Source organism: Neolamprologus multifasciatus, chromosome 10 (assembly GCF_963576455.1).
Source record: "Neolamprologus multifasciatus chromosome 10, fNeoMul1.2, whole genome shotgun sequence".
NCBI classification, from domain to species: domain Eukaryota; kingdom Metazoa; phylum Chordata; class Actinopteri; order Cichliformes; family Cichlidae; genus Neolamprologus; species Neolamprologus multifasciatus.
The window spans coordinates 32,542,648-32,560,584 of record NC_140448.1 but is presented as its reverse complement, the minus strand read 5'-3'; the positions used below and the strand labels follow the sequence as shown (position 1 = coordinate 32,560,584).

The following is a 17,937-nucleotide window of genomic DNA, read 5'->3' as shown; positions in this document are numbered from 1 at the left end:
GGAACTAAACTTTGTTGTTTCTTTGGGCTCAATTTCAGCTCTAGCAGCATCTCTCAGAAGAAAACGGTTTTCCCAATAATCCGATGAACAGATCGTTGAACCAGGTGGTATTCTCTGGAGTTGAGATGCAGTTTATTAAAGTGGAACAAATGCAGATTTTATTCTACAATTCATTAACTGTGGCTCTTGTGGTCCTCCATACAGCATCAGTTAAACTTCAGCTGATATCACTTCAATATAAAACAGACGTTTTGGACGTCAAGTCCAAGCTTCTGTTTGTTTCTGTTCTAACTTTAGTTTATTTTGGAAGATTTTTGTTTAAAAAAAACAGCAGAATTTACAAAAGCTGCGTTTAAAGATCAATCTTTATTAATATGAAATAAAACTGTTAACAAGATGGTACAAAACTCTGAGACGTCATGTATGTACAGAACACATCATCAGCTCGCATCAAAATGGTGTTATTATGTTTAAATATGAACCATAAAAATGCGAAACATATTTAGTAATTATGCTAAAATAATTCCAGCTCACAGGGAAAATAGTTTCTTCATTGGGAATTTTCCCTTTCAGTAAAGTTCTGCAGCTGTTCTAGAGTCAGTCGTCCAAATAAAACCACAGAACAGTGAAATAATCACAAAGAAAATAAAAGACCAGCAGTCTGGAAGAAAGTTATAATACAGCCTCATCTGCAGAAGAATCAATCTCATTAACATGAACTGCAGATCTGGAGCAGAGCCTGGTGGCAACAAGGTTCACACATTTATGATGAGCAAATAAATATCAGGACTTTAAATGACACGGTTCTTACAGACAACACTTTAAGTGTTTTATAATCATCCTGTTTTCACCCTCTGCTAAACCTTCTCCATGTTTCCGTGGTTTCCTCACATCCCTCACAGCTTCTTCTATTTCACTGCCTTTAAACAAAATAATATTACATCACTGACAGTCAGCTTTCTGAAGGTGTTTCAAATTAAAAGCCTTTTTTTTTTTTTGGAAATTCAGGTTTCTTTCAGCTGTTAAATTTTCATCAATATGGTAAAAAGGGCCTGTATTTGTACAGCACTTTACTCGTCCCCATGGACCGCAAAGCGTTTTATATCCACACATTCACACATTCACACACTTGTTCACACACTGGTGATGGCAGCTACATTGTAGCCACAGCCACTCTGGGGCGCACTGACAGATCACTGAAGAGTTCTTTTTTAAATTAAAGGGTCGACAGGAAGGTGAATGAATGAGGTTGGAGTCCAGGGTCCAGCTCAGAAAACATTTTGAGAATCTATTTAAAACTTATTGTCACTGTTGTCTGGCTCTAAGATTGCTTTAAAGACACTAAGAACAAATACTGTAACCTCAGTTTGTGTGTTTCTCTTACACCATCTGTACAAACATATAAAGGTAGATCTAGTTTTTCAGTGTGTGGAAGTCCATTAATTGCCATTATTACTACTCTGTAGACAGGTGGAACGTGTACGTGCACAGTGACACAAACAACACAATCGAGATGATGTTTCTTGTGGCTCAGAAAGCGCTGCGACACGAATATAAAAAACAAACTGCTGGCTGGGAAAAGCCAGATGCTGGAGCTGAAAGATGAAACCTGAAAAAGTTTTATGTGCATAAATAAAGATGTGGGAGGATGCTGCTCCTACACGGGTGCAGTGACGTTGGCCCACGAGGGGAAAGTGTCCAGAGAAAACATGACGCGACCCCAGCTGTTGATGGCCAGACTAATGCAGCCGATGCCGATGATATTCATCACCACACCTGTTTTTGCCTGTAGGGGGCACAGTGGGGGGGAGGGGGGGCTATGATGTCATAATGAATCACGATGATTATTTCTTTCCAACTGGAGGAAATAAAGAACTCACCATGTCGGACACTTTGAGGAAACCGGAGGAAAACACAATGGCATTGGGTGGAGTGGCCACTGGCAGCATGAAGGCGAAGGAGGCGCTGAGGGTGCAGGGGATCATCACGTACAGAGGGTTCAAGCTGATGGACTGGCACTGGGTTGGGAAAACAACAGAGTCATCAACTTTACCCATAAACTGGCTTCAATGGCTTTATTTCCTGTTACACTTCCTGTTTAGATGTATCATAATAAAAGTCTGTCAGTGGTTCAAAGGGTGAAGCTCCTTCTGTTCTCTGTCACCTTATGATATGAAACCCCTGTGGGAACATCTGCAAATAAACAAATACAGCCTGTGCTGGCTGTGTTGTTGGTACCATGGAGGCCAGGATGGGCAGGAAGAGCGTTGCTGTTGCAACGTTGCTTGCACATTCAGTGAAGGTGGCAACGAGCAGGCAGAGGATGACGGCGATGGCCCACGGAGGGACTGAGTGGAGCGGCGTCATCTGATCACCGAGCCACCGCGACAAACCCGACTCCTGAAAAACCAACAAGAAAAAGCCTTCAGTCTGAGTCTGGAAGCGAAGGTTTCTCTGTCGTCTTTACTTTTAATGAAAACTCGAGCTGGTGTCTTCACTTCTCCAAAATATATATAAGATTTACTTAATCTCATCAAACCATCTGCACTGTGCCCATACAGAAGCGTCATTTCATTTTCATTTACTCACAAAGTCTTAGTTGTGTTATTCTCTTGGCTAAGATGTATTTTTAGTTTATTCCTTCTAAAAATATAAAAACTAAGGCTGCATAAAAGAATTTACCAGAAGGCCGCCACAGATCGAACCTGTAAATGTCTTTGAACTGTCAGCAACTATAAACCAAGGCTGATGTAGTAAAAAACTTGGTATGGAGCGATTTGTCCTTGTTTACTCTTCAAAGGTTTTACCTCACTGCCTTTGGCCAAAGCAAAGCCGCCTCCCAGCAGCAGGACAATATTCCAGGGCATCTTCTTCTGAGTCACCTGCCAGGTGAGCAGAGAAGGGGCGGGGCCTCGAGAGGCCTGAGACTCTGATTGGATCAAACAAACAATTTAAATCACGATACATAAATTGCCTTTGTGTCCCATCCACATGTTGTGTATTTGTGGTACCTGTGTCGGAGCGCCTCCAGAAGCAGAGGTATCGCGGCGGCTCGGAGGGAAGAACAAACAACAAAACAGCAACAAACAAGGCAACGGTTGCATCTGTGACGAACCTGCAGACACAGAGAGAGCTCAATGCAGGATCTACTTTCTCAGCATCAAACAACAAACTAGATACTGTCACGTCCAAAGACCACAGGAGGTTTGGGAAGATTAAAGATTAATGAGTTACGTTGACATTCCATGTCCCTATTGCCAGTCTTGGCAGCCGGGGGTCAGTCCGCCAGGGCCTCCGCTCCTGGCCGCCACCTGGCACACAATGCAGTGGAGGAGTTCAAGTATCTCAGGGTCTTGTTCGCGAGTGATGGGAGAAGGGAGCCGGAGATCGACAGACGGATTGGGGCTGCAGCTGCAGTGATGCGGACGCTGCACCGGTCCGTCGTGGTGAAGAGGGAGCTGAGCGTAAAAGCGAAGCTCTCAATTTACCGGTCGATCTACGTCCCTACCCTCACCTATGGCCACGAGCTGTGGGTAGTGACCGAAAGAACGAGATCGCGGATACAAGTGGCAGAAATGAGCTGGATGGATGGAGTTACATTGAGTCGAACACCTGGGACTCTAATCACGTGTTGTAATCTGGCAAGATCACCGTGGTAGCTTTTGGTTCTGCTTATTCACTGACTCATTACCCGATGTCACGGTCAAAGTGCAAATAAGATTCTCTGTAACAGGAATAACAAAACTCCGGGGAACCTGCTGCTTCCTGCGACTGAAGCAACAGGTTCCAGCACCTTCTAAACGCTGCAGTCGGTCACGGCGCTTTGAAAGATGAACGCTGCTCAGCTTCTGTTTAAAATGATGTGACAGCATAGCAGGTGAATGCCTGATCCGTCTGTTTAGACTCACCAGGGCTGTATTCATGAAACACCCCAGCTGTGTGTTCAGGGTCCAGTCATTTAATGACTTATAATCAATAACCAATACTTTGAACTCAGGTCTGGTTCAGACACGGGAGCCAGATCACCTGACCTGGTGTTGAAGGGCGAGGGGTCTAGTTTTGGTTACCTTGGACCTTTGGTTTGTGCAAACAGACGATTTTGAAACGTTTCCTGATTACACAGGTTTACAGTTGACGTGCAGTCGCCCTGATGTCACAGCCTGACAACGACACGAGCAGCAACTATTTTCAGTAACTATAACTACAGGATTTCAGTCAGATTGATGCATCACTTCCAGCTGACTGAGTTAAACACATCTGGAAAATATCTACAGTGAACTACATCATCAACGCCTGTGCAGCAACAAAGGAAGTTTCCTTCAGACATTCAGATTTCTGCCTGCAGCTGACCAGGCACAGGGCACGGCCTGCTTCCTGTCTCCAAATCAGTATTTCAAATAACTAAAAGGTCAAAAAGTACAAAGCTCACAGGAGGTGGATGTAGAAACATAAACCCAGTATCATGGTCACTGAGTGTGTGCAAATACCAAACCTCCGGCTGTGGTGAAATTCCTTCTCATGAACTCAGCGGTCGATGTTCGACTGTGTGACGAGTCGATGACAGCTGAAGGGCTTTGACTTAAGAAGGAAGAGGGAGTTAAAAAGTCCTCATTTCTAAGAATAATGACAATAATAAAAATAATGATGAGCTTTTCCTGCAGCCTTCATCGGTGGACACAGACCTGCTGAGTTGCAGGTTTCTTTGGGAGCATATTGATATTTTTCATCTTTGCTAATGCTCCTTCGCTTCATCAACAACCTGCAAACTGATGCTCAGTAACCAGAACTGCGACCGCTCGGAGAGAAATCGGAAAAAGTCTGAAAAAGCTTTCCAACAAAAGCCTAAAGATTCAGTCCACAGAGGGCAAACATCTGCCATCCAGCTGTTTCTTCACTTTAACGTGTTTTATGATGAAAGCTCTGAACACGAGTTCACTGTTTCTGGAAGCTTCTTCAAGACTTTGTCTCCACGTTCATGCTGCAAAGAGAAAAACGCTCTGATGGGACTAAAATGTGAATTCAGTGACGAGAAAAAACAAACCTGTTGTATTTCTCAGTGATTATTGATGTTTTTGAATATTCTAAACGTTTCTGTTTACGTGTTAAATCTCACATTTTTCTTCTTTTTCTCAGAAACTGAGTATTGTTTTATTTCCCGCCTCGGCCTTAACAACAACACGACAGCGCAGGAACAAACAGGTCGATGCGTGACGTCTGCGCTACTCCCGCTGGTCATGTGACCCCACCCCGAGTTTATGAATGAACAGGAAAGTCATGTGTTGCCAATTTCCCACACGGTTAAATACACGTGTGTGTTTAGCTGTGGTGTTGGTCGGGGTTTAAAGTCAACTTTAACGTTACAAAACATAAATTTACAGATTAAAAATCTTCCTGTATGAGTCGGACAGACTCTGTCTTTATTTATGAGCTTGTGCTGTACTCACACACAGTCAGACATGTGATTTCTGTTACTGCAGAAGCGAACGTGACAACCCTCAGGCTGCTTCTGCGTCTTTGTTTCTTTTGTTTTGGACGTTTGCTCAAACGCAGAAACTCTGCAGTGCAACAACACGAACTGTGCAGGCGTCAGAGAGTCGCAGCTGCAGGTGCAAAGAACCGACTACACGGAAAAGCTTCCAACTATTAATATAATCGAATGGATTAAATACATGGTTAACCTAATTCATCACCAGCTGATACACTAAAATTTAATTCACAAAAACGAATCATGCAAATGCTGCTGAAAGGGTTGAATAATAAAAGCTGAGATAATAACATTTAATTGAAAGACTCTAACTAGAGTGATGTCAGGTGTGGAGGTGAGCTCAGTTCGTTTGTGTAACACGGGTCAAAGCTGCAGCTGTGACACTAAAGTCCAGCATTTGTACCCAGGACACGTCCAGTGTTTGTTCCTCGCCCCTGAGTCCTGTTTATTCTGGGAGTTTGCCCCGAGGCTGCGCTTTTTTTCCATCTCACATTACTGCAGGAACAGAGACGAACACACGCGACAGTTGGATTCAGAGTTCCTGCTCAAACAAACTCAAAACACCCCTTTAAAGGATCCAGTGCTTCACAGAAGATCGACTTTCAGTTTGAAAATGAGACTTAAATCCAAATTCTTTTATTTTTCATTTAACACAATAAATAAATGAATAAACTACAAGCTTAGAAAGTTGTTACGATAACGTGGAGGCAGATTCATCTAAAAACATGAACCAGAAAAGTGCATTTTAAAAACACACAAAGAGCTAACCTTGGAAATAAAACAGGAAGTAATTTAAAAGGAAGTAATCTGGTCTTTTTTTAATGACACTATCTGACCAATAGAGCGGCTCCTGTGTGAAACTCAGACGTTATTCTGTTGGGTGATGTTCGTCGCCTGGTTACAAAGTAACACTGGCAGAAAGCTAGCAGCGAACCGACCCTGAGCTCGCCGACCCCGGCCGAGCGGGTAACACTGGATGAGCAGGTGTCAGTGACCTGTCGGTCACAGCTCGTTGGCCGAGGAGGTCGGTTTGGGTTTGGTCTGCGGCGCTCTCTGAACCGCCCAAAATACTAAAACAGCGTCAACACTCATGAAGGTTTCGCTGGTACTCACTCGGCTTTGGAGTTGAACATGTGCGTGGCCCAGCCGTCCATGAAGCGCGGGTCTCGTGTGAACCACAGCGCCACCATGAGGATGAAAACTGCCAGAACGCTGAACTCTCCATAGCTCATGGGTCCCAGACGGGAATGCTCGTCCCTGATGACCTCGTATGCTGCTCGCTCCTTCTGCGACTGGACCGCACCGCAACCCCACGTCTTCCTCAGGCTGTGATGCACAAAAGCAAAAAACCCAGTCATGTTTGTAACTGTAAAGTTGAGCTGTGGGAGCTGTGGGAGCTGTGGGAGATGCCACAGTAATGTTGGGGCTTGTGTTTTAGTGACTTACTTGCAGCCCACGTAGAGGAACTGCAGCCAGAACCAGGCCAGGGTCAGCGTCAGCACCATGGTGGGGAAAGCAAAGGCAAACCAGGAGGCAAAGTTGATCACGTCACCGTTCTGAGGGAAGAGCCTGCGAGGAAGAAACAGGAAGTTGAGAGTCAGGCCTTACAGGACACGTGGTCACATGATTTGGTGCCGTTGCTGTGAGTTCGTACTGGCTCATCTGTCCGATGAGGACCAGGTTTGGCCCGGTTCCTGTCAGGGTGGCGATGCCTCCGATGCTGGCGGCGTAGCACACCGACAGCAGGAGGCCTTTACTCATCCTCCTCGTCTCCTCCTCCCCGTCACTCAGCTCCTCCAGCTCCATCTGACAGCAGTTGCTCTCCACGGTCACGACCACTGAAAACAGTTAACAGTGTTAACCAATGAACCACAACAGCTACTGAGCGAACACTCACATTTCTCTGAATGTTTTCTCCACGTTATGTTTGACTCTTTATTTCTGATTTGGACTCATTTAGATTGATTGATTAAATCTTTATTTTGAACATGTTGAAAAAGTACAACAACAGAAACAAAACAAAACAAAAGGAAAACGAGAAACCACAACTACAGATAACTTTCATGTTCAAAAAGGAGCAGGAAGAAGCATACGCTCATATAATGCCATACATATATACAGAGTTGGTCAAGTTACTTGAAAAAAGTAATCAGTAACTAATTCCTGATTACGTCCCCCAAAAAGTAATCCCGTTACTTTACTGATTACTTATTTTCAAAAGTAATTAATTACTTAGTTACTTTTTAACAACACGATTTACAACCTGAATAGGTGATAAAGTGATAGATCTTTCAGCCCAATTCTACTTTTTCTGCATAATCATCATACAAAATGTAATCAAATGGAAAAGTTTCTTTTTAAAACTTGTTTTATTAGTTTTAATCTTTTAACTTTATGCATCAAGCAAACATTTAATTATCTGCAACATTCTCTGACTGGAAGAAATTAGTTTAACATTTAAACCTATTTTCTGCACATTCCAGCACATAAAATAAAATATTTGTTTGTGTTTACACTCAGTCTTTCAAATAGATGCAAGTAAAACACAGCAGAAAATAAATAAAGTCAAAGACTAGCGGTCCTGTTGCTCTATTTTCACCTGTAAAGCAGGAGTGGGGTAGGCGGAGGGTTACCCTGGTGCAGGTGTGCAGCGGTCAGTGGAAGAATCCGCGAGTTTCTCTGTGAGTTTCCCATTACGTCGTAGCTACTCGGTGCTTGTTTGGAAGTTTAGGGTTTTTTCGCTGTAAAAAGAAGTTTTCTTCCCACGCACAACGGACACTAATGTTTTTGTCACTTTTTATGGAATCAAACTCAAAGTAAGGTCAGTACTTCCACGCTTTAAACGCTGCACGCTCATACTCTCTCTGCACTCGATATATGATCCATTGTTGATCTGCACACAGCTGTTGTCACGAACGTCGCACTCGCTTACGTCACTGTCATGAGACATTCTCGCAAAAACATCACGGTTTTAGTAACGCAGTAACGCAGCGTTCCTACGGGAAAGTAACGGTAATCTAATTACTGTTTTGCAATAGTAATCCCTTACTTTACTCGTTACTTGAAAAAAGTAATCGGATCTCTGCATATATACATATATACATACACATTTATATACACATTTTCAATAACCCCAGTAACACCTCTAAGATACACAACCTACAGATATACCCACACCAACATACCCGTGCACCCGCACACACATGAAAATATTAGACAAGAACACCCGATCAGATCTCTGCCTGTACGCTGCAAAAACCACATCCTTAAACCGCTGTTTAAACTGCGCCGTGCTCGGACTTTGCTTCATATCTTTACTTAGTCTGTTGCACAGCTTCACTCCACACACAGAGATGCAGAAACTTTTTAATGTTGTATGGATACGAGGATGTTTAAAATTTAATAGTAATGCACATACGGTGCAATCAGGGAACAATAGAGAGAATGTGTTTTACTCAAAATTGAGACACTTCTTAAAAATTTGTTATGTATCTGATTTATATGAGACTTCCAGTTTGATAGCGATAGTTTGTTCCTGTTAAACCATTTTTCAGTTTTGCACATTTCTGATGTAATTGTATCCAGCAGCTCCTTTAGATTCCCCCCAGAACAGGAAATATTTGTGTCGTCTGCAAATAATACTAATTTTAATACATCAGATGCCTTACAAATATCATTTATATAAATAATAAATAACTTTGGGCCCAGTACAGAGCCTTGTGGAACACCACAAGCAGGATGAGGAAAAGACACCCAGCTTCACAAATTGTTTCCTGTCACTTAAATAATTTTTCACCAGTGCAGTACGACCCCCCTGATCCGTACCATTCCAGTTTATTGATTAATATGTGATGATTGATTGTGTCGAATGCTTTCTTGAGATCCTCAAATACTCCAGCTGCATACTGTTTCTGATCTATAGCATTTGTAATCTCCTAAATTGATTCGATTAATGCCAGAGATGTTGATCTTTTTGATCTGAATCCATATTGACTGTCAGAGAGTAATTTATGTTTATCTAAGAATTTGTCTAATCATTTATTAAACAGGTTTTCTAGGATTTTGGAGAATTGTGGTAGTAAAGAAACAGGCCTGTAGTTTGTAAAGTGGTGTCTACCCCAGTTTTATACAACTTTAGCATTTTGAACGTTTCCAGTCTGAAGTTGCAAATACATGTTAGAGGCCCTACGATTCCTTCTATGACCTCTTTTCTTTAACAGTGACAGAACAAGCATTCCTCCCTCAGGCTACGTCAGCTATTTGGACAGTTGGTCCAAAGGTTGTGACTCACTTAACTCAGAAACAAAGTTTGATTACATCTGTTTCTTCAAGGTGATTTCTGTATCTGCTCATCTGTTTCCCACAGATGTCAGGTTTCCTCGCCTCTGTGGACTTACTGGGACTGCTGCTGCTGTCTGATGGAGGTTTGTCTTGTGGTGCTGGTTTGATCTCCTTTGCATCCATCTGACCCAGTGACACCACTTTATGCTCGGGCAACATGTTGTCTTGTAGGTTGCTGGTTTTCTCTGAGTTGCCTTGAGTTTGGGTTGATAGATTCAGACCTGAAAGTTAATATCTCGGGGTCAGACTACAGAGGAATATTGAGCTGTCTCATGCAGTGTTACTGACAGTGTTGGTCAAGTGACTTGAAAAAAGTAATCAGTAACTAATTACTGATTACTTCCCCCCAAAAGTAATCCCGTTACTTTACTGATTACTTATTTTCAAAAGTAATTAATTACTTAGTTACTTAGTTACTTAGTTACTTTTTAAAAACATGATTTACAACCTGAATAGGTGATAAAGTGATAGATCTTTCAGCCCAATTCTACTTTTTTTTTTTAAACTTGTTTCTCTGACTGGAAGAAATTAGTTTAACATTTAAACCTATTTTCTGCACATTCCAGCACATAAAATAAAATATTTTTTGTGTTTACACTCAGTCTTTCAAATAGATGCAAGTAAAACACAGCAGAAAATAAATAAAGTCAAAGACTAGCGGTCCTGTTGCTCTATTTTCACCTGTAAAGCAGGAGTGGGGTAGGCGGAGGGTTACCCTGGTGCAGGTGTGCAGCGGTCAGTGGAAGAATCCGCGAGTTTCTCTGAGTTTCCCATTACGTCGTAGCTACTCGGTGCTTGTTTGGAAGTTTAGGGTTTTTTTGCTGTAAAAAGAAGTTTTCTTCCCACGCACAACGGACTCTAATGTTTTTGTCACTTTTTATGGAATCAAACTCAAAGTAAGGTCAGTACTTCCACGCTTTAAACGCTGCACGCTCATACTCTCTCTGCACTCGATATATGATCCATTGTTGATCTGCACACAGCTGTTGTCACGAACGTCGCACTCGCTTACGTCACTGTCATGAGACATTCTCGCAAAAAATCACGGTTTTAGTAACGCAGTAACGCAGCGTTCCTACGGGAAAGTAACGGTAATCTAATTACCTTTTTTGCAATAGTAATCTCTTATTTTACTCGTTACTTGAAAAAAGTAATCGGATTACAGCCCATCTCTGGTTACTGACGACATGTTTAGGGTTTTCACATCAATACCAAAGTGACTTTTCTTCCTCTTTCCTTTCTTTAATGCTTTCATTCAAGCAAACTTTATCAGACTCAGCCCGACTGTCTCCCTGAACGAGGACCTGTTCTGTACTTTGTATTCAGGGTCTTGACCTGAGTTTCCTCGTGATTCACAGTTATTATTCTGACCACTCATGCACCCCCTCAGTTTATGGTAAGTCTGAAATAAGCTTCTCTTGAAGGCCACCCTCTCTAACAGCTCACTTTTTGGAAGCCTGCCGAGGGGCAGCAGCTAACAGTGTTGAGCTGTACTACCTCAATATAAAAACTGCTAGCATCTGTGATAGACCAATCTGACAGGTGCTCCACTGTCTTTGTAATGCAGTACGTTTACTTTATCAGTACCTTAGAGGAATGTTTTTTCTGGCATCGCTTCCATGTGGTTAGAAAGCAGCTATATGCCAGAAGCCTACATCGTACCTATCTCCATGATGTTTGGGTTAACAGCTTGAAGTATGCTGATGGTTTTCTCCTGACGCTCCTGAGGTAGTGCCTCACTCCTGGCCGAATGCTCAGGGTCTACGTTACTGTGGAGCTGATCCAGGACGGCCTGGACGATGGGAACCATCATGGCGGTGGTTGCCGTGTTGCTGATCCACATGGACAGGAAGGCCGTCACTCCCATGAACCCCAACATCAACCTGTGAGGGGAAGGGATTGGATTAAGCCTGAGAAACAGGGGAAGTGATCGGCTTCCACTGCAGCCCTGTGGGGACAGATTAGGTTCAGGTGACTCACAGCGCAGGTCGGACTCCAACTATCAGCAGCACCCGGAGCGCGATGCGTTTGTGGAGGTTCCAGTGCTCGACGGCTACGGCGACCATCAGGCCCCCGACAAACAGCATGTTAGTGTCCTTCAGGTACTGCATACACACCTGGACAAAAACAAGGAGGAGACAAAATAATGGAAATACAAAGTTAGCATAAAAAAACATCAGTTTGATGATTTGGTGTCATCATTGGGATGAATGTAAAGTTGTAGTACCAGATGTAGTACACTATGTGTATGTGCACAGTCTTACTTCTTTGGACTCCATGATGCCCAGGACAGGGAACAGGATGGTTGGCAGCAGCGCTGTCACCGCCAGCGGCAACACCTCCGTGCACCAATATACCGCCATGAGGGCTATGACATAAGCACAGGCTGCCTCCTATACACACATCAGAAAACACGTCCAGGTCAAAATGTGACCTGAAACCTGCAGCTTTAACACAACATCCACAAGATGTGAGCAAATGGGTGTTTCAATGCACTAATGTAGTGTTCGTATGATACAGCAGAGGGCGCTAATGCTCCAGTGGCTGTTATTAAGCTTCTGCCGAATAAATGATGGTTAAACAAACAAACAAACAAACAAACAGACAGATGCTTCAAACGGACACGTGTAACCGTGACTGATCTCACAGCTGTAACGTGTTACGCAGTAGCGTGCTAGCACTCAGACCACGTGTTTGCAATTAGCTTTCTCTTCTGTTCGTTAGTAAAATGTTACTCGTAATTTCTGAGTCTTTCGTTGTGACAAAAGAAAATTCATCCAGCAGTTTGCTGCCAACAGAAAAACATCCAGTCCAGCTTCACTGCACATGTTGAGCTCAGCAAGGATGATATTTATGTAAGCTCACTTTACACCCCCCTCCCCCAAGGGAGGAGGTCTGGGTGGATGGCTGGCTCTCCAACACGCAGACTTAAACCAGCTCTTTACCCCACGTGACCTCTCAGAGCACTTCACTATTCTTTACTGAGGTCATTTAGCCACAAAACTGGTGGGAATAGTTTGTAATACAGAAATTTAGAAAATCGAGTGTGTGCTGTGACCTCACTTCCAGCCTCTGCTGGTTTTTGGAACAAACGCACAACAAATGAGTATCTGTGGTTTTGCTGTAGTCGTTTCTGACACTGCTGCAAAGAGTCAGCAGAGGAATCAAAGGTTTAATTATTAAATGTATTAAATATTAAATTTAAATGTGTCTGAATGACATCATTTAAATATTAAATATATTTGTATGTATTTCTCAGTTTCTGATTTATTCTTTTACTTTTTATTGTTTAATCTGGCACAGGTGGTGTGGAGCACCCACAACTGTGTTACATGTGCACTGACAATAAAGGGCTATTCTATTCTATTCTATTCTATTCTATTCTATTCTATTCTATTCTATTAATCTAACCAAACTCTAACTGAGGCTTGGGACAGGACGACACACCTCTGTCAGGTTTATGTAAACCGTGAGGCTCTTTTCACTTTCCACCCTGTCGTTACCCAAAACTGTAAAAACAGGTTGAAGTTGTTGTTGTAGAAGAGGAGGCGTGCTGATCCGGACTCCCACTGGGAGGTCTTAAGGTGCTGAACCCAACACGTGTCAGGATTTACTCGTACCCACCTCCGTACATCGAGCTGGTGGAAACTTGTAATTCTGAGGCGACGGGGGAAGAGTGCGTGACGATGAGGGGAAAGATTGTATTTCTCTCTATGAGCAGAGCCCCAGAGGCTGCTGGGAGCTGACAGGACCCACTGAGTCCAAACAAAGAAAGACAATGAAACCTTTAACACTGTGAGCAAGTCTGGGAAACGTGACTAAAGTCGTGGACCCTGCTGTCCTTGGTTGAGGATTTCCTTCTTTGTGTTTTCATTGACTCGTTGTGTTTGTTTCCTCAATAGCAGCTGATCCCACACCTGATGTTATTTCTTTACATCCAGATGTTTCAGAGGACTGACTCATTCATTCACCCTCCAAACTTTCACAAAGGTTTCAGCGATCAGGTGACTTCGTTATTTATTCTGTTATTAGCTGTTTGGGAACTTCCCATGATGCATTGAGCCTTTCTCCTTTAGCTTTTGTCTACTTTCTCCTCTTTTCTCTCCTCTCCAGCTGCAGACGCCCCCCCCCCCCCCCCCCTCCTGCCCCTTGACTCTGCTGGACGTCTCTTCCTGTCAAAACTGGGTTCTTCTTCCTCACCTTTGCCACGTGCTGCTGATAGAGGATGTCTCTCTGATATTGTAATTTATCTGATAATATCATGTTTGGTGACATCATTGTTGTACATTCGCAGAATATAAATACAATTTAATTCAATCTCTGGAGGGATTTTATAATCTCTGATAATCTGATTGCATCAGTCCTGATCTCAGCAGCCTTCGACCTGCCAACAGTCCAGCTGCCCTGTGCAGAGACTGACTGCTGTGTGAGTGACGAAGAGCTGCTGCGAAAAACTACCAGGAATCCACGAAAACGCCTAAAAACTGCAAAGTGGACGAGATGTTTGGACGAGATACACGACATTGTGAAATCATTTCACATGAGTTTCAATAAACCCCCCAAAGTCTTCTCAGTTTTGTAGAAATCCAGAGAAGTGAGAGTGAATAGTTAAAGTAATGATTGTGTTTCAGAGAGCGTCTCCGTGACCTCTCAGACCGTCTGCAGTCTGTTTGTCAATCAGTGACAAGAAACTGTGAAAGAAGCTGCTGTGCAAACACGCAGCGGCTGCACATCAGCTCAGGTTATTCATCAGCGAAGCATCGAGCTCACAGCAGCAGCAAAACAAAGACACAGTTTCTGTTACACAGCTGCAGCTATTCCAACGTTCATGAGCTCTTATCTGAGAGCAGATTATTAGGAACGCCTCTGCTTCCAGAAAATCTGCTGTTTGTTGTTTTTCAGCTCACGCTGAGCACAAATCAGAACAAAGGTTCAAAGGTTAACTAACTAAGGTTAACTAAGGTTAACTAAAGTTAACTAATACACCTGAGGAGAGCAAAATATTAGGAAAGCTTTGATATTATAACTCACTACCTGTCTTCATTTTGACCTTGGTTTCTAAATCAAACCCAGTAAAGAGTAAAAGACACTTTAGAGCAGGGGTGTCAAACTCAAATACACAGTGGGCCGAAATTCAAAACTGGAACAAAGTCGTGAGCTAACGTTAATATTTACTGAAATATATTTATTCCTCCAGATTTAAGAATGAATCTTTTCTTATGGACTCAAACACGTTTTGCTGAAAAACTGAATATGGAACAAGCAAAGTTTAATACTAAACAATATATATATTAGCTGTATGATAGCAGCAGGCCAGCTCTCATAGTAAAGAGTTTGACACCTGTGCTTGTGTAAAACTGAGATCAGAATAAAGTAGAAAACGATGATGAAACAGCTGATTAACGTGTCCGATCGTAGAGATTCTTTCACACTCACACTGGTATTTATTCACGATTGCTCTGTTAAACAGTAAACTGGCTTCATACTGGTTAGTGCTCAAACAGCACTTATTGATGTGTTAGTGATCAAAACCAGGTGAATGTCACCAGTTTCGTCTCTGTCCTGATAAACTGGTGACTTTCACTGGTCATTGTTCAGGAAACTTGATCTCTTTAGACTAAACTGGTTGCTCAAACACGCTCTGAAACTTTTAGGATGTACTAGTTAATAAACTGCTCAGTAAACTCTTAACTGGAGTGAAAACTGGCTATTTAAACTGGTTGTGCTCAGTTTAAACTGGTTGTGCTCAGTTTAAACTGGTTGTGCTCAGTTTAAACTGGCAGGTTCCCATTAACAGCTTCATTAAACAGGTTTGTTCTCTGGAGTGTAAATCAATAACTTGAACTGGTCATTGTTTCAGAAAACTGATTATTTAAACAGATTACTTAGATGAGTGCTGATTGGTTGAAAGTTTGTTCTTGGTGATATTTAGACCAATAAGTGCTCATTAAACCTGTAACTATGCTGCTCTAGTTCACAAATAGAAAAGTCGGCAGAAGCTACAGCAGTCGTAAGAATGGAGGAGAACTGGTTAGTGTTCAGTTTAATAAAAAACAGAGAAAATAATAATTTTGTGATTAATTAAATTATTTTAATCATCGTTCTTCAAACTCGATATTTAGATCACTTGTGTTACACTGGTAGGTTGGAGGTGATCTGTTGTTGCTAAACCGACTCTTTGTTGAGCCATAAACTGGTTATTTACACCAGTTAGTACTAACCCGAGCACGTCTCTGTGACGGTTATCCAGGACAGCTGGTGCTCAGTAAAGTTGAAGTATAACAGGTTAAAATGAGTATTTCCTGTACACTGGTTCACTGGTAACTTTAACCAGTCATTGTTCATGAAAACTAGTTAAAGTGCTCAGTGAACTGGTCTCCTCTCAGTAAACTGGTGGGTTAAACTGGTCAGTGAAGCGTCTCACCGTGGTGCTGACGGCGAGCGGCAGCAGGAGGAACGGGCTGCAGACGAGAATCACGACGCCCTTCAGCCTCCAGACCTGCCGCAGCATTTTCACCCGCAGAGGAAGAATTGACATGGCTGATGGTGGTGATGAAGATGAAGATGAAAACAAAAAGTCAGTGCTGGATGAAGCCGAGTCGTTGCCTCGCAGCTGCGTCCTGCTCGCCGTCTGGCTGCTCTCTCTCTCTCACTCTCTCTCCGGCACATTTGTGATGCATTTCACGGTCAACACTAAATATTAACTTTATGTGTGTTACACACACACACACACACACACACACGCACACACACACACACACACACACACACACACGCACACACACACGCACACACACACACACACACACACGCACACACACACACACACACACACACACACACACACACACACAGACTTTATCTAAACTCTCAGCAGAACAAACACTGAAGTGGAATCAGACCCGTTTGCGTCAGTCTCACCTGTTATCTTCCTGCTCGGGGTCAACACATCCGATCAGTTCTTCATCTTTGTGCCAGCACTCGGGTGGATCACATGATAAAAGCTGATAGAAGTTCAACATCTTTAAAATGTTTAAATGAAACAAAGGACATTTGGAAGAATAAAAATATAGTTAAAGAAAAGTACTGTCCAGGATCATTTGTTTTTATCCATTAATGTTTCATAACCAATTCGATTTAAATGAGAAAAAAGAATTCGATTTAAGGGGGAAAGACATCAGACTGAGACATAAACACAAACCCTTAAATGTCTCGATCCAAAGACAAAAGACACACAAACAAATAAGTTGACTCTCCACCTTTTCTTTTTTTAGAACCAAAGAAACATCTAAAGATGAAACATCTTCACAAACTTAAAGACGTCCGTCTGCTTTCTCTTTTCAACCTCTTGAGACTACCATGGCCTGGACGAGTGAGAAACGACAGCCTTTGTCCCAGACTTGATGTTCTTACATCTGCTTGTTGGACTTTGGACCACTTTCTAACCACCATTGGATGTTGCTGTTTATGTTTACGCTTTCTGTCCCGTTGACTGTTGATTTTGTCACAAGGACATTAAAATCGTACTTACAGTCAAACTCCGGCCCTATTGATGCTCCCATCCAATGGCATTGAGAGAAATGGCACCGAGCCCCCGATAGACAGCAGGGCGTAGTCCAAGCAAATATACACTGCTCAAAAAATCTCAATGGGAGAAGAATCAGGCAGCATATCTCTACTGAAATGGACTGAGCAACGTGTTCGGCACTAACGGGCGTCACATCGTTTGATGGAAAATAAAATGATCAAGAGGGCTGAATTCAAAGACACCCGAAAAATCAACGGCAGGTTAGTTCGTTTTGCTGAAATTTCATTGAACTCCAAAAAGTACTAGTTTGTTTGCATGCCTGACAATGTTGGGTATGCTTCTAATGAGACAAGGGATGTTTAGGGAGAGCTCATCGTTGACCTCCTGGACAGATGAACTAAAAAGTCCCAGAGGTGTTCGACTGGATTAAGATCTGGTGAGTGCAGGGGAAAGTCAGTGGTATTAACTACTTCATCCTCCAGGAACTGCCTGCATACTCTCGTCACATGAGGCCGGACATTCTCATGCACCGGAGGAAACCAGGAACCACTGCATCAGTGCAGGGTCGTACAGTGAGTCCAAG

The 17,937-nt window shown here is 42.7% G+C and overlaps 1 protein-coding gene across 1 annotated transcript; it reads right to left on the bottom strand.

Moving 5' to 3' along the window:
- Positions 1-330: 330 nt before the first annotated feature.
- Positions 331-16,506, bottom strand: LOC146510572 (Na(+)/citrate cotransporter-like). Its single transcript, XM_085174929.1, has 13 exons — positions 16,251-16,506; positions 12,091-12,219; positions 11,807-11,943; positions 11,489-11,709; positions 9,883-10,047; positions 7,140-7,323; positions 6,932-7,054; positions 6,599-6,811; positions 3,012-3,115; positions 2,808-2,929; positions 2,239-2,400; positions 1,881-2,018; positions 331-1,786 (listed from the first exon to the last, which is right to left on the bottom strand). The coding sequence occupies exons 1-13, from the start codon at positions 16,362-16,364 to the stop codon at positions 1,658-1,660; spliced, it is 1,941 nt and encodes a 646-aa protein (XP_085031055.1). The 5' UTR covers positions 16,365-16,506; the 3' UTR covers positions 331-1,657.
- Positions 16,507-17,937: the final 1,431 nt, after the last annotated feature.